Consider the following 22,703-nt stretch of genomic DNA (forward strand, 5'->3'; position numbering starts at 1 on the left):
CAAGTAATCATGTTTAATGTTTGTTGTTGCTGTTATAAACGTAAACATTAAAAAGTGGGGAAACCATTGCGACATGTAAATCGTGGGCGACTGGCCTTTTTTTTTTGGCGAGAGGCTCGCATCCACCCTTTGCCAAAGTCACACAAGGAAAAGGGAAGTGGATGGAGATTACCCCAAAACTGGATTGCTGTAATATGCTGTATGTAGAGCTGCCCTTGGACACAGTCCCAAAACTCCAGTTGGTGCAGAATGCAATGGGTAGGCGGCTGATGGGGGCAGACGGCCAACAGCATGCAATACCTTTGCTAAAATATCTGCATTGGCTGCCCACATCCTATGGGGCCAGGTTCAAGGTCCTTGTATTAGTACACAAAATCCTTAACAACTTGTGTCCAGGTACCTGAAGAACCACCTGAACCCTTATAACCCAGCTCAGTCACCAAGATCTTCTGAAGAAGCACTGTTAGTTGTCCCTCGCATCTTAGAAACCCATCTAGCCTAGACATGCAGTGACACCAGCCCTGTGCTGTGGAATACTCTTCCAGCAGATGTTCAGCAGGCATCCTCGCTGATAACCTACAGATGTCTCTTAAAAACACAAGAAGGGCCTGCTGGATCAGGCCAGTGGCCCATCTAGTCCAGCATCCTGTTCTCACAGTGGCTGACCAGCTGCCCCAATGGGAAGCCCGCAAGCAGGACCTGAGAGCAAAAACAACTCTCCCCTCCCAAGATTTCCAGCAACTGTTATCAGAAGCACGCTGCCTCCGACAGTGGAGGTAGAACATAGTCATCGTGGCTAGTATGCACTGATAACCTTATCCTCCATAAATCTGTCTAGTTCTCTTTTAAAGCCATCCAAGCTGCCTCCAGGGGCAGCGAATTCCATACTTCAACTATGAGCTTGAAGACTTCCTTATGCCTATTCAGTTGTCTAATTTCTTCTTTTAGATGAACCAGCCTTTCTTGTGACTATTCCGTATCATTTTATGGTGTTTTGTTGTCGTTATGCACCACCTTGATATTTTATGTAAGAGTGTGATGAATGCTTTGTAACCAAAAGAAGAAGGCTGAGCTTTCTTACTAGTTTCTCCCATGTTTCTCCGTGTCTCTTGTCATGTGTGGGGAAGACAATGCGAACAAGCAGACAAGTCCAAGAGAGGGCCAGCAAGGCCGCAGAGCCGCTGCTTTTACTGAAACAGGAAGAGAAAGAGGAGAATGAGCCTTCAACTCCAAGAACAACACGTACCACTCCAAATCATGGCAAAACACATCTTTCAGTTTGCTGCTTTTAATGTTGAAAGATCTCCCTCCCCTCCTTGCTTTCTCACCTTGACCTTTTCTGACCCAGACTTCCTCCTGTCCTAAGGCCGGTGAAGACAAGACTAAGAGGCCTATGGGACTGGGTGCTACCCCGCAACCATGGCCAACCCTGGATAAAAAGATATACCCAAAGGATCGCCAACTCAGAACCCGTTAAGGACAGGTGTGCAGGGTTTTTGTTCCAGCATATACTTCCAAAAAACATGTCACTGATGCAATGTGTTGAAATTTGGAATTGTGTTGGAATTGCTTTTTAATATGTTTTTAAACCTTTTTAAAAAAATGTTTTTAAACCTTTTTTTTTAAAAAAAGATGTTTTTAAAGCATTTTTAAAAAATGTTTTTGTTTTGTTTTAGTGTATTTTAAAGTCTGTTTTTATGATGTTTTAAAGTGTTTTTAGTGCTTTTGTTTGCCGCCCTGGGCTCCTACTGGGAGGAAGGGCAAGATATATATCAACAAAGAAATAATAAGTGTTCTTGTGGTGAATTTATACTAGACTGTCCAAACATCATTCCACTTGTATCGTTGTTCTGCAATGCTTCCCTAATATTATTGCATTATTGCCAGTTGGAGGGGCACTCCTGTGCGATAGTGCAACAAAAGTGGGACAACATAAATAAATAAACCAGAACATTTGTGGTAGGAGAAGTTACAGGGTTTCAGCAAGAAGCTCGGGGACATCCACTGATTGGAAAACAAGCAGTATGTCCACCCCAAAACCTCTGAAGTATTGAAAGCAGGATTGGGTATACCCACTCCGATGCCATCATGAGCATAAATCATTATGAAGGAGGTGGCTGCAGAGGAAGGCTCTGAAGGGGAGCCTCACCACCAGCTTCTGGTTGAAATGGATGAAGAAGAGTGCTGCCTTTGAGGGTCCTTCATGTTCTTGCACAGACAGATGGGCTTGTGTTCAAGGTGCAGAGCTGGCCAGGCAGGAATCTCTCCCAAATTGTTTTTTTTTTTAAGTGTTTTTAAATTTGTATATTTGTTTTCAATGTTTTTAATTGTAAATCGCCCAGAGAGCTTCGGCTATGGGGCGGTATACAAATGTAAATAATAATAATAATAAAATAATAATAACAATAATGACTGCATAATAAAAAAAGGATGCCTGGGGAATCCCCCTGAAGCAGACAGCCACCTTTTCAGGAAACGGCTTCCGAAGATGCCATGGCGCTGAATTCCAGCTCTCACCTGGGTCCTCCAGACTTGCTGCTGATGCCTGAAGACTGCAGGGACTGCAGAAGGTTCTTTGCGGTTGCTTCCGGCTGGCATTCTGCAAGCTGCTGAAGAGCGGCCTGCAGGGCTCTGTGGGATGCAGCATCTCTAATCAGGAAAGAAACGCACAGGGTTGCAGAAATAATCAGCTGATTACAATTAAGATGCTGATTACAAACACCTCCTATTCAGCCTAGTTTATTCATAACCTGCATTTTCACTGATTAATCCACTAACTAAATTTACATAAGTCTGCATATTATCAGACCTCAATACAGATGCCTTTTTGAGACCCTGAAATAATTTTAGTTTGGTAAACAAAGGTGTCCACATATTTTTGTAAGGTAAAGCCATTTTAAATAAATAAGTAAGTAGATAGAGAGATAGAGAGATAAAATATTATTTAATATATATTTTTTTATTTATTAAATTTATATCCCACCCCAGAAGGAGCTCAAGGCGGCAAACAAAAAGCCCCAAAACACGCTAAAACATCTTAAAAACAACATATTTTAAATATGTTTAACATATTAAAACAAATCATCTTTAAAAACATATGCAAACAAAACATCTTCAAAATAAAGCTTTACAAAACTTAAAAAGCAATTCCAACAATAACAACATATTATTGAGCATTACAGTTATTCACATCGGAGATGGAGAAAGTCAGGCTAGGGACCACATGCAACCTTCCAGGCCTCCTTATCTGGCCCTCAGGACTCTAATCAGGCCACACGCCCTTCTCAGACCCCATCCATCACCAACCCTGCTTTGCACCCTTCCTGAGTGTTTTTGCTTGGCTGGTCCTTGAACTCCAACAATGCTTCTTGCTTGCATGGATGAAGGATACAAGAGAGTATGTGTAGAAACTAGCCTACTGTGCAAAGGTAAAATTTGTTGCTCTGACCACTTTTGCTTCTGGCCCTGATCACCATAGACGTGTGGCCCATAGATGGTTGTCTAGAAAGGAATGCGGCCTTCAGGCTGAAAAAGGTTCCCCACCCCTGATTTACATTATCAAACAGACACACCAATAAACAGTCACTCTAAATTTTGTTTATACACCTCTATCATGTCCCAAGCCCAAATTTTGTTAGTTTTCCTCACAGAGGAATTCCTCCAACACCTTATTTGGGTTGCCCTTTTCTGACCCTCCACCTTCACGCTCTTACCTGTACCGATGCAGAGTGAGGCAAAACAGCTTACAGAGGCCCTTCACTGCGCCTTCTGGGAGATCTGAAACAAGTGAGCAGGTTAAATGATGTCTGTATTAATGTATTTTAGGAACTGTTGCGTGCCACCCTGAGAATCTTCAGGTTACGGGATTGTATAGATAAACACAACTTTTTTGCCTCTGAGTTTACAATGAAAGGACCAGATGGGGCTGGATTTGGCCCAGAGGTCTCCAGTGACTGAACCCTTCTGGTATTCAGGGCTTTTGTGATGGAATGTGAATACCTTTCTCAGTGATGCATCTTGCAAGTTCGTTGAGGATCTCTCTTCGTTCCTTCACACTAGATGTGGTCACTTTCACTGCAAATCTCTTCAGCGTTTCAGAAACCTAAATGGGCAATCAGGATAGAAGGAGAAAAGTTTCCAGTTCAGGCCCCTGCAGGTACTCAGGACAACCAAAAGGTACATCTATGCTCGAACTCCTAAGCTAGAACTCCTCTCTTCCACTCACAGCCCAATCCTATGCCTGATTCTTTTCGAAAAATGTTCACTGGGACTTACTCTCAGGTAAGCATGGATAGGATTACAACCTTAACATGTGTTAGATCGAGCTGCTACTTTCACCTGAAAACGTTTTTCACTGGAGTCCTTACTGCTCATTGTATATTGTTAGTACACTCACACATACGGAGGCAGCCGAAGAAAACAAGGGCAAAAGAATCAAAAACGAGAAGCAAGGGAAAGGTACAGGTCTTAGCAGAGTGTCACATTTAAAGAAAGGGTGCCAAGGATTGGAAGAGCAGGAGTGGATCAGGTTGGTTGCACAAGGTATCATTAAACAGGTGGAGGACCTTCGACCCTCTAGGAGTTGTTAAACTCCAGCTCCCATCAGCCTCAGCCAGCAGGGCCAAAGGTCAGGCATGATGGTAGTTCAATAACATCTGGAGGGTCACAGATTCCCCAGCTCTTCAAACCAAGCCAAGGCAGTGAAGGATGAGGGAAGCACTGCAGCTCGTGGCTACAGCCCGTTTTATTTATTTATTTATTACATTTATATTTTATTATTTCTTTTATTTATTTATTTATTATTTTATTTATACCCCGCACTTCCTCCCAGCAGGAGCCCAGGGCAGCAAACAAAAACACTGAAAGAGCTTTAAAACATCTTAAAAACAAAAGACTTTAAAACATATTAAAACAAAGCATCTTTAAAAACATATCAGAATGAAGCATCTTTAAAAAGAAAAACCTTAAAAAGCAGTTCCAGCGCAGATGCAGACTGGGATAAGGTCTCTACTTAAAAGGCTTGTTGAAAGAGGAAGGTCTTCAATAGATAACAGAGATGGCGCCTGTCTAATGTTTAAGGGAATTCCAAAGGGTAGGTGTGTGGAACGGACCTCCTGATAAGATGGTGTCTGCAGGAGGCCCTCACCCACAGAGCACAGTGATCGACTGGATATTTTGCATGCAGAAGGGCACAGGTTCTGTATCTGGCATCTCCGGACAGAGAAAACTGGCCCTATATGAAATCCTTGAGAGTTGCTGCCAGTCAGTGTAGACAATTCTGAGCTAGTTGCTTCAATGGTCTGTCACAGTATAAAGCACCTTCTTATGTTTTATCCCAGTTAATCCAAAACAACCACCCTGTGAGGATGGCTAGGCTGACACCTAGTGGCTGGTTCAGAATCACCCATTCAGGGCACAGCAGAAATCTGAATCCAACCAAAGTCAGGCAGACTCTGTCCACCAATGTTCTCTGTTCCACCTCCCTCTATTCTCCTATCGCTCTACCTGTACTGTAGTTGTAGTTTCCCTAGCAACCCAGAAGGGAAGCTGCAACACAGTATCTTGCGGTGGTTAAATTATTTGCTTTTACATTCTCTCAAATCTTATATTCTCCCCTTGGGAGAAAACATAAGAGTTCCCAACAAGACATTTGCCACACTGGCATAACATAGGAAGTTGCCTCAGACTGAGTCAGACCTTCAAGACATCTAGCTCCATAGGGTTAAGGGTTGGAAAACATGGTGCCTTCCAGATGTTGTTGGACTCCAACTCCCATCAGCTCCAGCCAGCACAGCCAATGTTCAGCGATCATGGGAGCATAACACACCACCACCACCTTGCCAATCCTACAGCAGCTGTCCAAAACCTCAGTCAGGAGTCTTTCCCAGTTTTACAGAGAAGCTGAGGACTGGACTAGGGCTCTTCTGTAAGGAAGGAAAGTATTCTACCACTGACCTATGGCCATGCTCCATTGATGAGCCTGACACCTGGAAAACTGCTGCTGGTCTGTGGTAGTGGTAAAGGCTTAGTGGCAGAGCATCTGCTTTGTATGCAAAAGGTCCCAGGTTCAACTCCCAACATGTCCAGGTAGGGTTGGGAGAGACTCTGGTATGAAAATCTGGAGAGCAGCTGACAATCAGTGTGGGCAAAGCTGAGCTAGACAGATAAGTGGCTCTGACTTGGTAGAAGGTAGCTTCCTATGTAAACCAGCCCTTAATTCAGAACCATGAGACTGGGAAACTTGCAAATTTTTAAGGAAACAGCTGTGGCTCAGCGGTGGAACATCTACTTTGCATGCAGAAGCTCCTAGATTCAATTTGTTTTATGCTGTTTTTGTTTTGTTTTTGAGCAATGTGTTTATTGTAAAGTTTTCAAACACATAGAATGACATAACATAATATCCAACAGCTGTTTTTAATACTAGATTTTTTAATTGCTGTAACATTCCATGGGGCCTTATGGCAAAAAAAGAAAGACATAAATAATTTTTTTTTAAATCCTATGCACTTCCAGGTAGGGCTGGGAATATCCCCTACCTGAGACCTTAGAGAGTTGCTGCCAATCAATGAAGCCAATACTGAACTAGACAGACCAGTGGTCTGACACACAATAAGTCAGCTTCCTATGAAGGAGAAGGGTCAGCACCTGCTTTGCATGGAGAAGGTCCCAGGTTCAACCCCTGGCATCTCCAAGCTGGGCTTGGAGAGATTCCAGTCCAAAACCTGGAGAGCCGCTGCCAGTCAGTGTAGACAACACTGAGCTAGACAGACCAATGGTTAGCTCTGTAAAGATCTGTAGCTCAGAAGCAGAGCAGCTGCTTGGCATGCAAAGGTCCCAGGTTTAATCCCAAATACCTCCAGGTAGGGCTGGGAATGTCTCCTGCCTGTAACCCTGAAGAGTCTCTGCCAGTCAACATAGGCAATACTGAGCTAGATGGACCAATGGTCTGGCTCAGTGTACATGCTTTGCATGCAGAAGGTCCCAAGTCTCTTAAGGTGGGGCTGGGAAACATTCCCTGCCTGAAACCCCAGCAAGCTGCTGCCAGTGTTGACAGTACTGAGTCAGAAGGACCAATAGTCTGACTCGATATAAGGCAGCTTCCTATGAAGGGGAAGGGCCATAGCTCAGTGGTGAAACACCTGCTTTACATGAAGAAGATCCCAGGTTCAACCCCCGGCATATCCAAATTGGGCTGGGAGAGATTCTAATCTGAAACCTGGACAGCTACTGCCAGTCAGTGTAGACAACACTGAGCTAGATAGGCCAATGGTTTGGTTCTGTATAGTGAAGGTCCGTAACTCAGAGCGCTTGCTTTGCATGCAGAAGGTCCCAAGTCTCTTAAGGTGGGGCTGGGAAACACTCCCTGCCTGAAACCCCGGCAAGCCGCTGCCAGTCAGTGTTGACAGTACTGAGCCAGAAGGACCAACGGTCTGACTCGGTATAAGGCAGCTTCCTACATTCCTTCGCAGCTTTTTTTTTTTTACTTCCCTTCTGACGTACCAGCCAACAAACCGGACGGTCCTCAAACCCTGCCCGACCCCCTTCCCTCAAACCCTGCCCGACCCCCTTCCCTCAAACCCTGCCTGCCCGTGACAGTCCTCAGCATGGCGAGGCAGGCAGAGAACCAGAGGCGGGAGCGAAGGACACGTCCTCCCAGCCAGTCAGCGGAGGAAGGAAGAGCCGCGGCTCTCCACTCCCACCTCCGCTCGCCTGTCCTCGAGCTGCACCCACCTGCGTGTCAGCCGCCATAGCGCCGGCTCCGACCCGGAAACACTTCATCCGTCACTTCCGCTGTGTGTCTGGCGCAGCCTGGCTCCGTCAAGAGGCTCCCTAGGGAAGGTGTTGTAAGAGGTGGGGAGGGGTAGGGGGAGAGCAGGGGGAGGAGCGAAGTGGCGTGTGACGTGCGTGTTCCTCCTGCTCTCCCCCCACCCTCCGCGGTTGCTAGGCTACAGCGACGCTTCGGCCTACCCGCAGAGAGAAAGCAACCGCCACCATAATGACCTAGGCCCAGAGCTTGGAAGTTACTTTTCTGAACTACAACTCCCATCAGCCCAATCCAGTGTCCATGCTGGCTGGGGCTGATGGGAGTTGCAGTTTAAAAAAAGTAACTTTGCCAAGCTCTGCCTAGGCCGCATTCCCACCATATACTTATTCCACTTTAAACAAGCGTGGCTTCCCCCAAAGAAGCCTGGGAAGGGTAGTTACCCTCCAATCCTCCTCACAGAGCTACAATTCCCTGAGTAGTTTAAATGTCAGCCCCTCTTTCCATTAAAGTCTGAGAACTGTAGCTCTGTGAAAGGAATACCCAATCTCGAAACAGCTCTCTGCACCCTTCACAAACTACACTTCCCAGGATTCTTTGGGGGAAAGCCATGATTGTTTAAATAGTGGAATAAATGTATGGGGTGAATGTTGTTCTAATTGTCCTGAATACTATCAGTCATATTGATATCTTAAAAGACTAGGATGGGGTGGGGGAATCACTATGGCATAGGCTTCTGTGAAGTCGCCTTGGTGAGGCATCTGATTAGGCATTTTTATGCCGCTTCTCTTCCCAAAAGATCCCAAACTAGCTTATAAATATCAGTCCCACAATCTAAGGCCCAGCACAAAAGAGCTCAGGCACAAATTCCTACTTAACAGAAATCAAGTAGCCAACAGGAAGTTATAAAGAGCAGTCAACAAAAGCTTTTATGCCATAATAAATGTCTTTATCAAACTGTATTTTACTGTTTAACTAGTACTATTTTCTATGAATCCCTAGCTGCTACTTAAGAGCCCGGTTGAACAAGAGCAACCATTCAGTTTTTCATAATGGTCAACAGTATTATCGATTCATTCACATTTATATCCCTGCCTTTCACCAAAGGAGCTCAAAGCTGTGTATACTCGTCCACATTATATTCTCACAACCACCCTGTCAAAAAGTGGCTTTAAATTACCTTTAAATAAATATAGCACAAGTTTATCCAGCAAAGCTTGGGCATGGCTCATTTTGCCTTCTGTTCTGAACTTTGATCAATGCAGTTTTAAGGGTTTACCTCCTGGGGCAACAAACAGCATTGTACCCCAACTTAATTCCAGCACAAACTTGTTAGGATGCCACTAACTACACTCTGCATGGATTGAGTGTGGCAATGAGATTCAATTAGTAGTAGTGGTTCTAGTCCACCCTTGACAAATTGTCCTAGGGCAGGTTACTAAAATTTGCCCTTTAAAAATACTGAGTTGTACTGGGCTGTTTGCTCTGAGTAAACCCAATGAAATTACTGAGCATGCCTAAATTAGGTCCTTTCAATGAGTCTACTCTGAGAAAAATTTAATTGACTATAAGCCACTATTATTAAAATAATAAATTACAACCACAAAACTAGTATCGTTTACATAAGCACAGTAGTGACAATGCAGATTCTCCTCCATCCCTTTTCAAATTTATCTGAACGCTGCAAACTCATCCCTAGTAATGCTGATACCACTGCACTTTATAGCTAGCATGCTCTGCTACAAGCCACGCTGCAGTTAAAAGGGGCTTAAAATCTAAGTGTTACAGATATTCACAGATCTGGTGGGGTTATACCAGAATGCCCATGTTGGAACTGCCAACCATACTGTTGTGAACTTGAGTGGGATAGGCAACAGTTGTAAATTGTCAGATCAGGTGTAAAAGCTACTACAGATCAAGGATCATTTCTTATCCCACTTAGGATCAGAAAATTTCTGCACCGCTCTCCAGAATTAGGATACTGTTTACCTCCAGATGTTGCTGGATTCCAACTCCCATCACCCTAACCACCATGGCCAATGCTCGATGATGTGTGTTGTAGGCCAGCACCATCTAGAGGTCCCCAAAAAGTACACATTCCTCCCTATCCTTTGCTCAGGGAGTAAGAGGCCCCAGGTAAAGATACTCTAGGATCTGAAGAATGCGCATGTCTCCAGTTCCCTGAGCCAGAGAACAATGGATGCCCTGTTGCTTCTGCCCCCATCAACTGAGGGACCAGGCCTGCATTGATTTGTATAGCCCTGCCTTTGAAAGAAGGAGGAGGAGTTATCTACTGGGGTGGCCCACACCTACTGAAGAAGGTGACACTTCCATCCAGGCATGGAGCTAATGGAGAACCACAATGCAACATGAGCGTGTAGAGAAGTACTTTTATTATTTTTTAATTATTATTTCAGTCTGCTCTGACTGAAGGGTGACAAAACCAGCAAGTTAATCAAAGAGACCAAATCCCATGTCTTCGTCAGACTCTTCCGATTCTTCCTTGGCTTCTTCCTTGGCTGGGGCAGCTGCAGCAGGAGCAGCAGACTCAACCGCTGCGGAGGCAGCGGCCACAAAAGCAGAGGGATCGGCCAGGAAAGCCTTTACCTACAAAGAAAGAACACATTCAGTTTCAAACAAAGATAGAAACGTTTCAGGGTTTGGATCAAGTGTGGAGAAACTTTGGCCCTCCAGATGCTGCTAAACTACAACTCCCATTGTTCCTGACCATTGGCAGGGCTGGCCCCAGGCATCCTCTGGCGTCAGCCCTGGCCATTGGTGATGCTTACTGGAGCTGAAGGGAGTTGTAGCAGGATCCAAAGAGTAGCAAGTCACTTGCTGTGGAACGCTCCTTGGGCTTTTACAGACTTTGTGTGGATCTGCCTACAGGACAACAGTCTCAGGGACTACAAACCTTCTGAGACCTATCCCAGTCTGCGTCTGTGTTGGAATTGCTTTTCAATATGTTCCTAAGCCTTCTTTTTAAAACTTGAAAAAAAGTTTTTTTTAAGGAACATTTTTGAAGATGTTTTGTTTTAATGTTTTAAAGTTTGTTTTTATGATGCTTTAATGTTTTTGGTGCTTTAGTTTGCCGCCCTGGGCTCCTACTGGGAGGAAAGGTGGGATATAAATCAAATAATAATACCGTACAATCACAAGGAACCAGGTAAAGGGCCAGTCCACACGTACAGTTTAGCATGAACAAGCCTTTTTGGGGGGGAGGATACATCTTCCACCTCTGTAAATTTTGTAGTCTCAGCTGGTAGAGTTCCAGTGATGACAGACAATGGAGAACTGAAGGACTGTTTAATTTCTAAACTATTATGATAGCTGATGGATTTCAAAATGGACAATGTAATTGCGGCAAAGTGCCTGATGTATTAGGTTGTTATCAATGTTACGTAGTTTTTGGAATTTAAACTGATGTGCTTGTCACCTTGCTTTCTGTAATGTTTATATGCAAAACTCAAATATATGTTTACAAAAAAAAGTAAGCTGTATCTGCCCTGTGGCTTGCGCAAAGGGCAGTATATGAATTATTTAAATAAGTAGTCATCTGGAAGGTGGATTCCTGAAGCCACTGGAATTATTCTTACCAGTTCAACTCAACACTGTATGCTAATCACCCAGTTTAACTCATCAACATCATCATTACCTTTTCAGCTAATGGGAAAGAGTAGTCAGTCTCCACAGCCACAGCCAGGACTCTTTTGTACCCATTGATGATAGAGTGGGGCACAGAGGCAACCGTCGGGTACCCAATATGGAGGCAAACGCTGGCAATGTTGCGGACACCCTGTAGGGAGACAAAATTGCACGTTTTAACTTCTGTTTGCCCAATGACAATTCCAACAAGTTTCAGCCACATATTTTTCTCTTCCCCCCCCCAAAAAAAAGTAAGATGCAACTAAAATACCCCCCTTGTTTTACACACAGATCACACCAAGCAATGTGGACCCTATAGCCAAGTTAAAAGAGGTGCCACTTACTTCCAGAAAGCGTCCGTGCAGGGTCTCTTCAGTGATGTCCAGAACTTCAGGACTGTAAATGCTGCCATTATCAAACACCTGCTGGATGATGAGCCCAAAGGAGAACGGGGAGATGTTCAACATGTTCAGCAGGGTGGCTTCGCTGGCACCCACTTTGTCTCCAGTCTTGATCAATTGCACATCACTCTTAAGAAGGGGGAGGGAAACCAGCAAATTAAACTGCGAATCTTTGGAAAAAAATGTTCTACGCTATCACAAGAAGGTTATCTCTGCTTAATCTGGTTCATTCATTTTAAACAGAGCGCCACGCTGAATGCTTTGGAAGAAAGCGGATATTGCTATTAATTTTTTATATATACATTTTTTATTTTGCAAATATAACAAAGATAAGAAGCTTATTTTAACAATACAAATAATCCAGCCATCCTGACTTAGAGCTTGGCAAAGTTACTTTTTTGAACTACAGCTCCCATCAGCCCAATCCAGTAGCCATGCTGGCTGGGGCTGATGGGAGTTGTAGTTCAAAAAAGTAACTTTTCCAAGCTCTGCAGTTAAGACATATATATATCAATAAGCCACGCATACACCCAAACAGACATTCAACCAACTGTTAAGGTACACATCCAAACACACAAAGGAAAATGAGATCTTCAGACAACTGAGAAGTGGGTGGTGGCTGTTTGTCCTTCCTGAGTTGAAGTATAAGGGGGTATTATTACAACTTTATACCTCGCCCTTCCTCTCATGAGAGCCCAGGGTGGTTAACAACTAAAGAAAAAAAGAAAAAAGTAGAGCCACAATACAAAACACCATTATCATCCACCAAGCACTCACCAGGATTTCAATGGTGCCTCTGGAGATCTTGGTGGTAATGCCCAAAGCCTGGAAGAAGGATGTCTTCTCAGGGCCAAGCCCTGTGTTTTGAGCTGGCACGGTCACATCACAGGGGGCGATGGCGCCTGCACGGGCAGCAGCTGGCACCTAAAGAAGGGGGGAAATAAGCCCTCCATTCATCCTTGGAGCACCTTGAGATAGTTGCAGCCCTATCTCAAGGCTCCTGAGCCCATTTCAATGATCTTTGAGGAACCTTCTCCAGCCTGGAGCATCGATCTTTTGGACTACAACCCCCAACTTTCCAGATCATTGGCCATGCTGGTTGGTGAGAGTCCAACATCTGGAGGCTACCAGGTCAGGAGAGATTGCTTTAAGATCACAGGACAACTCCAATGGAAAAAGTCTCTCCTTCTGGAGTACAGCTTGTTGAGCAGCAACTTGAAACAGGAGCCCTCTTGGCTGAAACACCCCACACTGGCCACTGTGCTAAACACCAGGCTCTTGAAACAGCGTGGCCCAATGGATCAACTTCCCCTTAAAAGGATGGCTGCTGCTTACCTTATTGGCCAACAACATGTCCCTGATTTCAGTCAGATCCTCCTTGGTGAACACAAAGCCCACGTTGCCACGGATATGAGGCAGAAGCCTAAAAAGATGGCACATTCTGTTTAACAACTTCTCATAACAACTTCTTTATCAGCAACAACTTTAACCCAGTTTCATTAAAAAAACATAGCCAGATAATAATGTTGAGAATGAACAGATGTTCGTCATGCATCCTCTCAATTATTTCTGCAGCTGCCATTTAAGATAAGGTAGTATCATCCCCATATCACAGAATGATTACAAGACTGATAGATGGAGGGTCACCTAGTGGATTTGTGGATCAAGCAAGCTTTGAACTGAGGACTTACTGGCTCACACTCTTTTACAAAAGTGCCTATAATTTCTGCTACTAAAAAATATTACATTACACACACAAACATTCATCAATACACGTAAAGCATAACATGAATGACATAATACATATAATAAGCATAAAGCATTAGGGAGCATAAATTTGTTACTCATCAGGTATTTTTGGTTACAACTCTTATGACTTCCCTGTGAAACGTCAGATTATAAATACATAAGGCTGGGCTTCATCTTAGATCATGCTCTTGCCCACCACACAACAGACTTAGTAGACAGAAAGGGACCGTAGCTCCGTGACAGAGCCTCTGCCTTGCATGCGTAAGGTCCCAGGTTCAATCCCTGATGGCTTCTCCAGATAGGGCTGGGAAAGACTCCTGTTTCAAACCCTGGATAACCACTGCTGGGAAGTTGTAGGCAATACTGCGCTAGCCAGAGAAACCGCCTGATTTGTGACTAACTTCATATTATTTGGCCTCAGAAAGCAAACTCAGAGCCCTCATTGTCTCTTCCCCTTGTTCCAGCTACAGGGAGCAGGTCCTTCTTTGTACAACATACTGTACATTTAAACCAGGTATGAGGAACCATTGGCCCTCCCGATGTTGATAAACTACAACTCCCATAATCCCCAGCCATTGGCCATGCTTGCTGGGGCTGATGCGGAATGTGGTTCAGCAACATGGGGAGGGGGAGGTTCCCCACACCAGATTCAAACTATGGAACTTGCTTCCACAAGATACGATGACAACCACCAATTTAGACAGCTTGGAAAGGGAATAAAGATAAATTCCTGAAGGTTGTTAATGACTACTAGTCACAATGACTATGAATTACCTCCAGGGTAAGAGATAGCATGCTATTACCAGATGAATAGCAGAAGAAGGCTATTACACTCATGTCCCGCTTGTGGGCTTCCCGCTCAGGTGTCCGGTTGCTGGTCTAAAGGGGCCTTTGGCCTGATCTAACAGGCCTCTTTTTAAGGCTCGCTAATGGGCTCTGGGGCTACAAGGCCCAGCTACTTAAGAACCTAAGAAGAGCCCTGTTGGATCAGGCCAGCGGCCCATCTTGCCTGGCATTCTGTTCACACAGTGGCCCACTAGATGTTTAATGTGGGCGCACAAGCAGGACCTAAGCACAACAGCCTGCTTGCAATTCCCAGCTACTAGCATGGACGTAATTACTTAATGCAAAAGAGCCTCAAAAGATCTGCACTAACTTTTCCAGAGCGGGATTGTTTTCCAGATGCCCGCGGATTGCCTTGCGCATCATGGTGTTCTTCCCCATCAGGACCACGGCCTTCCCACGCAAGGACATGCGGATTTGCTGCATCTGCTTGGAGCCCACATTGTCTGCCCCCACGATGAAACATTTGGGATAGTCATCCAAGAGTTGCTACAGAAAGAAAACAAACCCATGATAAACTTTTCAAAGTCAAGACCGATATTTAGGTTTACGCAGTAAAATACAGATTCAGAGTACGGGATAGCGTGTAATTACCAAATCAACTCCCAACAGAAAAGCAGTTTTGTCTATGGCACGTGACCAAAGTAATGTTGGTGAATCACTCTGAACTCTCAAAACTGCAGTCTAACACTGGGCTCCTACTGGGAGGAAGGGTGGGATATAAATCTAACAAATAAGTAAATGTAGTAATAACATTTAGCATTTTTTAGAATTTGAAATGTTTCATATACTTTTCCATGTAGTAATTACATCGTTCCTGCAAGATACAGCAATTTATTATGATGATGATCTCTGGGCCAACTGTAGCCACACATTACTGTACCTGCCCAGAGCGAGCATCATATTCCTGCTTCTCACATTCTGTGAGCCCTGACATTGCAGTATAATACTATCTGAGGCCAGCAACAATAATGCGTTACTGATTGCACTACTGCACTCATGGCCTGCATGTGTGTTTCCCATAGTCTGGTTGGTCGCTATGAAAACAGGATGCTGGACTACATGGCCCTTTGATATGAGCCAACGGGATTGTTCTTGTGCCCTCTACTTATTAAAAAAAGCATCTTTTCAAATTTAGTTTTATTGGGTTTCTGGGACCTTCTGCACACAAAGCAAATGCTCTACCACTGACCTATGGTCCTTCCCCATTTACATTAACTTGGTAATTAATACACCATTCCTTATAAGGTAACCCAATTTATGATGGCGACAATGATCTATAGCAGATGCTCCCAAAGTGTGGCCCGTGGACCACCAGCAGTCCCTAACCTTCATTCAGGTGGTCCGTGGAAGGTCTGCATTAAACATACATAATGAATAGCATACTTACTGCCTCTTTTATTTCTAATATTGCATTACAATTTTAATTCCGTGGTCTGGGTTGGAATTGCTTTTTTAAAAGCTTTTTTGAAAAGATGTCTTAAAAGATATTTTGCTTTAACGTGTTTTTAAATGTGGTTTGTTTTAATATATTTGAAAATCTGTTTTTAAGATTTTTTAGAGTGTTTTTAGTGTTTTTGTTTGCCACCTTGGGCTCCTTCCGGGAGGAAGGGCAGGACAAAAATTTAATAAAGAATACAAGAGACAGAGAAACCATTAAGTGGTCTGCCAAGGCAACCAGCAATTTTCAAGTGTTCCGTGGCGAGCTTAGAAACCACTGATTTACCGCTTCATTGGTTGAATCTTGTTTTCCTTATTCTGCAGGACGGGGCGCAGTTCATTTATTCTAGGAGGCGTGTCAAAGGGAACAACAAACGGCATTCTGTACGTGCTCAGAGGAACACTCGCCAGCCATCAGTATATGCTTTTCACTTGAGTTAGGAAAAATGATTTCCGAGGAGGAACCAACCAGCTGCCCTGACCGCCACACACGCACACCCAACCTCCCTGCACGAAGGACTCACAATGATCTTGAGGAAATAGTTGGACTTCCACGTGGCTCGGTCTTCCCTGGGCATCGCGGTAACCCAAGGATCGCACGGCAGCGGTTTAAAGACTCCGGTGTTCCCTGGAGAGGAAGATAAAAGGCGGCTCGGATCAGCTCGGATTATGCCGGGCCGGGCCCGGCCTAGGCCCCAAAGGCCTCCCCAGCCCAACACAGCGAGCTCCTTACCTCACGAGGCCTCCGTGGAGCAAAAGAACGAGACCTTCCGCCACCCCTCACTTTTATATCCCGAGTGCCGCATCCAATCAGCGACGAGCAGCCATTTTCTTCTCCCTCGCCTCGCGTTGGATTGGGCGGTCTGTCGATGACGAACGGGAATGAGGGTGGAGTAATGGAGGAAAATGAGCTGTTCTCAGATCTCATTGGCTTAAGGAGCCGTCCTTCCGAAAAGACAGGACGCGCGCTATCGCCCCCTCCCGCCTTTTAAAAGGGAAAGCACCTGATAAATGGGAGGAAAAGCAGTTGTAGGTGTGTAGACCGAGGGGCTCCCCCTACTGGGGTAGACAGGGATAGAGAGATGTGGAATGTATATAGGCTGCAAATCGTACGGAGGGGCTTTTTATTTTGTTTTAGAGGGTATTTATTTCTTTTAGATCCCACCTTTCCAACAAGAAGCACAAGGTGGCATACATGGTTCTCCTCCCTCTCCATTTTATGCTCACAACAACCCTGTAAGATAGGTTAGATTGGACCAAGGTCACCCAGGGCACTTAATGGCCAAGTCAGGACTTGAACCCTGATCTCCCAGGGCCTGATCCAACACTCTAACCCATACACCACACTGACTTGTCACTTAAATGAGTATATGTATAAATTTACACACATATACAATTACACACACACACGCGTGTGAATGAAAGGAGGGGTTTAAAGCACCAAACAGCACTTTGGAAAAGTTTGTCCTAGGTCTTGGAAGGATGCAGTCAATCACTAAAACCATTTCTTATTCATATCATCATTTATATGCCACTTAATGCCAAAACAGCCTTTTTTCACTCTGCTCTGCACCAGCCTCAAGCACTTCTGCCTGACCAGAACATGTCCTTGAACTGTGATGCCTCTTTGCTTTCCTGGATGGAAGATGGAGTGTTCTGTGTGTATGTGTGTGTGGAAACCTCCAACTTTTGTGGGACTAGATGGGAGTTGTTGTACAAAGCATCTAAGAGATGCAGGACAGACAGAAGGAAGTACTTCTTCACAAAGTGCATCATTGAATTTGCTCCCACTATGCCAGCCACCAATCTGGATGGCTTTAAAAAGAGAATTAGACAAATTTATGGAGCTGCTACTAGCCATGGTGGCTGTGATCAACCTCCACTGTTGGAGGTATTATGCCTCTGAAGACCAGTTGCTGGAAATCAAAAGTGGGGAGAGATGATGAGGTGCTCAGGTCATGCTTGCAGGCTTCCCAGAACAGGCATCTGGTTGGCCACTGTAATAGGATGCTGGACTTAGATGGGCTTTTGGCTTGATCCGACATGTTTTTGCTTATGTCCTTAAAGTTAACACCAGGTTGGAAAAGGCTGATCTACATCTAACCCATTACCCTAAGACAGGGGTGAGAAACCTGTGACCCTCCAGTTATTGCTGAACTCTAACCCCCATCAGCTCCAGCCACCATGGTCCGTGGTCAGAGGTGGGAACTGTAGTTTAGCAACATCTGGAATGCCAAAGGGTCCCCACCCCTGCCCTAAAAAAATCTCGTGCACGCACACACTTATCCTCACATACAAAGTAAGCTGCCAAGTCAGATCATTGGTCCATTAAGCTCAGTATTGTCAGCATGGACTGGCAGCAGCTCTCCATGGTTTCAGGCACAGTTCTTCCCCAGCCCTACCTAGAGATGCCAATGAGGATTGAACCTGGGACCTTCTGCATGCAAAGCAGATTCTCTACCACACGCTATAAGAACGCACACAACCGATGACACTGAAAATTATCATACAATTTTATTAGCATCATCACAGGAATTTTAAAAGCAGGGTAAAAAAAACCAGCAGAATTAGAAGTTTACAAAAGGGAAAATGGGGAGGTGGGGAGAGAAATGTCATTCCACAGGAGACTCTCCCCTTCTCCTCCTTCCCAGAAGGATTGTTGAAGCTTTAATTGAGGCCCACTTCATTCTGATGCACCTAAAAGGGAGACAAAAGGGGAAAGAAAGAAAGAGCGCACTGGGGCCTAAACTGCCAACGCTATGGTAGTATTTTGGGGTGGGGTGGGGATATTTTCTGAAAAACAATGGCAGCATCTTCATCAGGAGCCTAACAAGAGGAACTACCAGGTCATCCCATGATACTGCAATAGTGTACACAATTTCACACAATCCTCTCCAACCTGAGCAACCTAGCACCAGCAAAACGATGCAGGCTTGTCTTGTCTTTTTTTCATACTGAATCTGAAAGACCCACCGAATCACACTCTAAAATCACTCCCTGCAGCTGACAGCCTTTTTGTGCAATATTGTTTTTCCTCATTCCCCAACCAGAGCCATCTCAAGACATTTTTGCTGCCTGAAGTGAAGGACAAGGAAACACCTCCCTGCTGACCCGACTGGCAACTGAATTTTACGTCAACAATGGAGAAGGGAGCATCTTCCACTCTGCATATGAGGGTGGCAGGATATAGCTGGGGGGATGCAAGGCAAGTTGCATGGCACACACCGCTTTGTCGGCTCTCCGCCTCAGGCAGCTACCACACTCTGCCTTACTGTAGGGCCAGTCCGATTCCCAGTTTACAGAGAAAAGGAGGTACAGAAAACTAAAGGAGACAGGCAAAATGTCTCCATTTATGAAATCGCGGCTCCTTCTACCTCTGCCTTGCAGTTCATGAAAAAAGCTCATTATTACATTGGCCTGCCGGGAAGCTAAGATGTTTGGGTGCTCAGTGTGATTTCAAATGGTGAAGGAAACATGCCTTGCACACGTTGAGAACTATGAGATGTGAGACAGCCTGCCGGTGCCAACACGCAAGTGGCCAATTTACTGCAGGGGAGGGAAGAGAAGGAGCACACGCGGCAGGAATTTATGGCACTCCTGGGCTGGAGCAAGAGGACCCATGGGCCTGGCTGTATCTAAAGATGCAGCTGGGCCAAAGGAGGGGTTTGCAGCACAAAACCCAGGGCATGGTGCTTTGAAGATGCTGACAATCCGCTGATTGCCGGGGCTTGCAAAGCACCGCACACAAAACTATGAGAGGCCCGAGGATCAGCTCAGCCTGGACTGCATTTCTGCCAACATCTTCCAGCTGCACTGCTCCCTGCTCCCTGCCTCAGTAGGTGAGAGAGACAAAGGCACCAAAGTACCAGAGTGAGTACATACAGTGGTGGGCTGGTGCCCACTGGGAGGGCAAAAGGCAAGGGAGCCCAAGGAGCAGGGAGGAGGAGGAGGAAGCTGACAGCCAGGGCCGACAGCTGGACTGGTCATAAGGAACAAGCAGAGCTTGGAAAAGTTGCTTTTTTTGAACTACAACTCCCATCAGCCCCAGCCAGCATGGCGCTGGCTGGGGCTGGTGGGAGTTGTAGTTCAAAAAAGTAACTTTTCCAAGCTCTGGGAAGAAGGCAGGGCAGGCAGAGGCTGGTGGGGCAGCACCCCACTACCCCAATAGATCAGCCTTCACTGTGTACATATGCACAGGTACCGCAGCACATCCTAGCATGGCAGTGTCTCACATTGCAGGGTTGAGTTATGGCACACTTGAATTGGGGGGGAAAAGGGCCGGTTAACCACCATGTTAACATTACATACGGCAGGTTGAGACCAAGGGCCTAGTGCCAGCTTCTGAAACAGATTATGAAGCTTGACGCCAAATGAGTTGAGCTCTTTCTCCCTACTAAAGACTCGCTTCAAAATCCTGCAATGCTGGTTTTGAGAGAAAGGCAAATAATTCCTAATACAGCAGTTTACGTTATTTTTTTTTTTAAAAAATCTGTTCCAGTTGAGCTCTGATCAATAGAAAAGCTACTTAATAAGGAAAAATAAAACCACACACACGCACATGTCTTGCACATTCCCCCTCTCCCACCCGCATCCCAGTTTTTAAAAGGCAATACTTATCATGTTAATAGCTGTGTTTAACAAAGCATCAAGGCTATAGATGCAGGAACCAACACAACCAGGGCTCTGCCCAGAACAATCAGATATGAAAGTCATCTGTCAAAAATCATTTCAAAAAACTAAAAATTTCCATACAAGAGAGTTAAAAGTTGTTCTGTTATTAATTCAAGACTCAGTGTAGAAACCACCCAAACACACAGTATTCGGTTTGATAGCAAAAGTCATTATCTCACTCACACAAACCACGAGAGGGAGGAGGAAAGAGAGAGTGCACCCAGTGAGAATCAACAACATCAACAGAAAAAGAATTATTGCTTGGAATTCTGTCTCTGTAGGGCATATTTCATACGAGCGAGAGATGTGCTTGCGAATGAAGAACAGAGACAGACCAAAAAAGTCAATGCTTCATAGCAGATGTTTTTCTCTTGCCTTTCAGGAGAAGTTGAACACAGGCTATATCCCTGCCTGCCACCTTAGCTCTGAAAGGGCTGTGAGGTCTCCCTGGCCTGCATTTTAATACAAAATAACTGTTGCTGCTACAACCCCAATGAGCACACCCACATTTTGAGAAATTCTGAGGAGTGGACGGCAGCGACGGTGGAGAAATTAACTTCCCAGAAAAGGAAGATATCCTGTTTGCAGAGGGCGGAAGTGCAACAGAGTCAACAACCCACCCTGTACAGACGTGATAACAAAAAGAGATGCCAGGCATTCTTCAGATATTACAGTAGGGCCCCACTCATACAGCAGGTTACGTTCGGGACCCCCGCTGTAAAGTGGAAACTGCTGTAAAGTGGAACCCATTGAATAGAATGGTGCGCGATGCCCAAAAACCACTGTAAAAGCGGAACAAGCGCCGTATGAGTGGGGCTTTAGTCTAATTGCGTCTAATTGAGACCGCTGTATTAGCGAGTCGCTGTAGAGCGAAGCGCCGTAAAGCGGGGCCCTCCTGTATTTCAACCTCACTTCTCTTTAACGCTGGAGTGAGATGCAGGACAGGAAAGAGGCTGCTCGCCCAGTGGCAAGAGTCTTGCACAGATCGGCATCTGCCAACATGGCCCTTGCGATGTGTTACCGGAATATGTGCTCTCTCTTTTCTCTTGACCCTTAACAGCATTCCTGGGAGAGGCAACTTGGGTTCATAGAAAGCTGCCTTGTCCTGAGTGAGACCATTGCTCTATCTAGCTGAGTATTATATGTGCACTGACTGGCGGCAGGAGCAGCAACTCTGCAGGGTTTCAGGCAGGGTTCTCATCCAACCCTACTTGGGAGACACCAGGGCTTGAACCTGAGACCTTCTGCATGAAAAGGGGATGCTCTGCCACTGAGCTACGGCCCCACTTCCCATTTCCAGCCCAATCCATGTTCTCAGCCCTCCTGACCTTTTCAGTGTTCTTGGGGGAGATAATCCTGACCCCCACCACAGCCTGCATCCTCACGTTGAACCCAAACGGATTTATTTGGCTGCCTGAACTGTTGCCACCTAGAATGGGCAACACTACCAATCAACCAACTGGAGGTCACCTTCTACCACAACCAAACACTGCCTCCCACCACTCAAACCCCCATGGCTTGGCCGAGCTGTCAATCTGGTACATTTATAGCAGTCTAAGCATCTCCCAGCTAAAATACAGCTTCTCACTGAATGGCCATTGCGCACCTTTCTCTGGGTTTACCGCTTTTCCAGAGCAGAAGTAAGCATCTCCTCCTGTCCCCATCCCGTCTCTCCCCACATTCATTCATTCTCTCTCACTCACACACACACTTTCCTCCTCTTCTCCTCAATCAGCCCACCAAGGCCACAGGTCGCTGAATTGTGGCAATGTCCAAAGAGGCAAGGTTTCTTGGAAAGGCAGCACAGGAACGGCGGGTGCATTTTAGCCTTAGCAGAAGAGTTTCAGGAAGCAGTTCTGACAGTAGGGCTTGTCGTTCTGCTCCTTAAAGGTTCCCTTGTTGAGCTGCTTGAGGCAGAAGGCACAGACAAAGTGTTCGGGGTGAAATTTCTTGGCCATTGCAGTGATGCAGCGGCCCGTAATGGGCTTCTGGCAGCCAGAGCACAGCGAGCCGCGGCGCTCGTGGTAGTGCACCTCACAGTAGGGCTGCCCGTCGTGTTCAAAGAAGCTGCCGTTGATGAATGGAGTAAAGCATTCCTGTTGGGAAGGAGGAGAAGCAAGACTGCAGTTAGGTAACAGGGATGAAAAAGCACAGTGCTAGTAGCAGAGTGCAGCTCCGGAGCGTACATTAAA

General features: G+C 45.5%; 3 protein-coding genes across 5 annotated transcripts in view; all 3 read right to left on the reverse strand.

Moving 5' to 3' along the window:
• Positions 1-7,835, reverse strand: part of GCN1 (GCN1 activator of EIF2AK4) — a 70,870-nt gene extending 63,035 nt beyond the window's left edge. Inside the window, exons 1-5 of the mRNA XM_061603257.1 lie at positions 7,732-7,835; positions 4,000-4,102; positions 3,714-3,777; positions 2,518-2,649; positions 1,082-1,190 (exon numbers count right to left, since the gene is read on the reverse strand). Of these exons, the coding sequence (XP_061459241.1) occupies positions 1,082-1,190; positions 2,518-2,649; positions 3,714-3,777; positions 4,000-4,102; positions 7,732-7,779 (456 nt within the window). The 5' untranslated portion in view covers positions 7,780-7,835. The remainder of the gene's footprint in view (positions 1-1,081; positions 1,191-2,517; positions 2,650-3,713; positions 3,778-3,999; positions 4,103-7,731) is intronic.
• Positions 7,836-10,138: 2,303 nt separating this feature from the next.
• On the reverse strand, positions 10,139-16,673 carry RPLP0 (ribosomal protein lateral stalk subunit P0). Its single transcript, XM_061602937.1, has 8 exons — positions 16,574-16,673; positions 16,365-16,468; positions 14,714-14,889; positions 13,144-13,231; positions 12,586-12,732; positions 11,752-11,937; positions 11,418-11,558; positions 10,139-10,369 (listed from the first exon to the last, which is right to left on the reverse strand). The coding sequence occupies exons 2-8, from the start codon at positions 16,416-16,418 to the stop codon at positions 10,214-10,216; spliced, it is 948 nt and encodes a 315-aa protein (XP_061458921.1). The 5' UTR covers positions 16,419-16,468; positions 16,574-16,673; the 3' UTR covers positions 10,139-10,213.
• Positions 16,674-18,341: 1,668 nt separating this feature from the next.
• Positions 18,342-22,703, reverse strand: part of PXN (paxillin) — a 60,249-nt gene continuing 55,887 nt past the window's right edge. For all 3 annotated transcript variants that reach the window (XM_061602430.1, XM_061602432.1, XM_061602431.1), the window contains one exon: positions 18,342-22,607. In XM_061602430.1, the coding sequence (XP_061458414.1) occupies positions 22,341-22,607 (267 nt within the window). In that variant the 3' untranslated portion in view covers positions 18,342-22,340. The remainder of the gene's footprint in view (positions 22,608-22,703) is intronic.

The sequence above is a fragment of the Rhineura floridana genome, chromosome 19 (assembly GCF_030035675.1).
Source record: "Rhineura floridana isolate rRhiFlo1 chromosome 19, rRhiFlo1.hap2, whole genome shotgun sequence".
Taxonomy (NCBI): domain Eukaryota; kingdom Metazoa; phylum Chordata; class Lepidosauria; order Squamata; family Rhineuridae; genus Rhineura; species Rhineura floridana.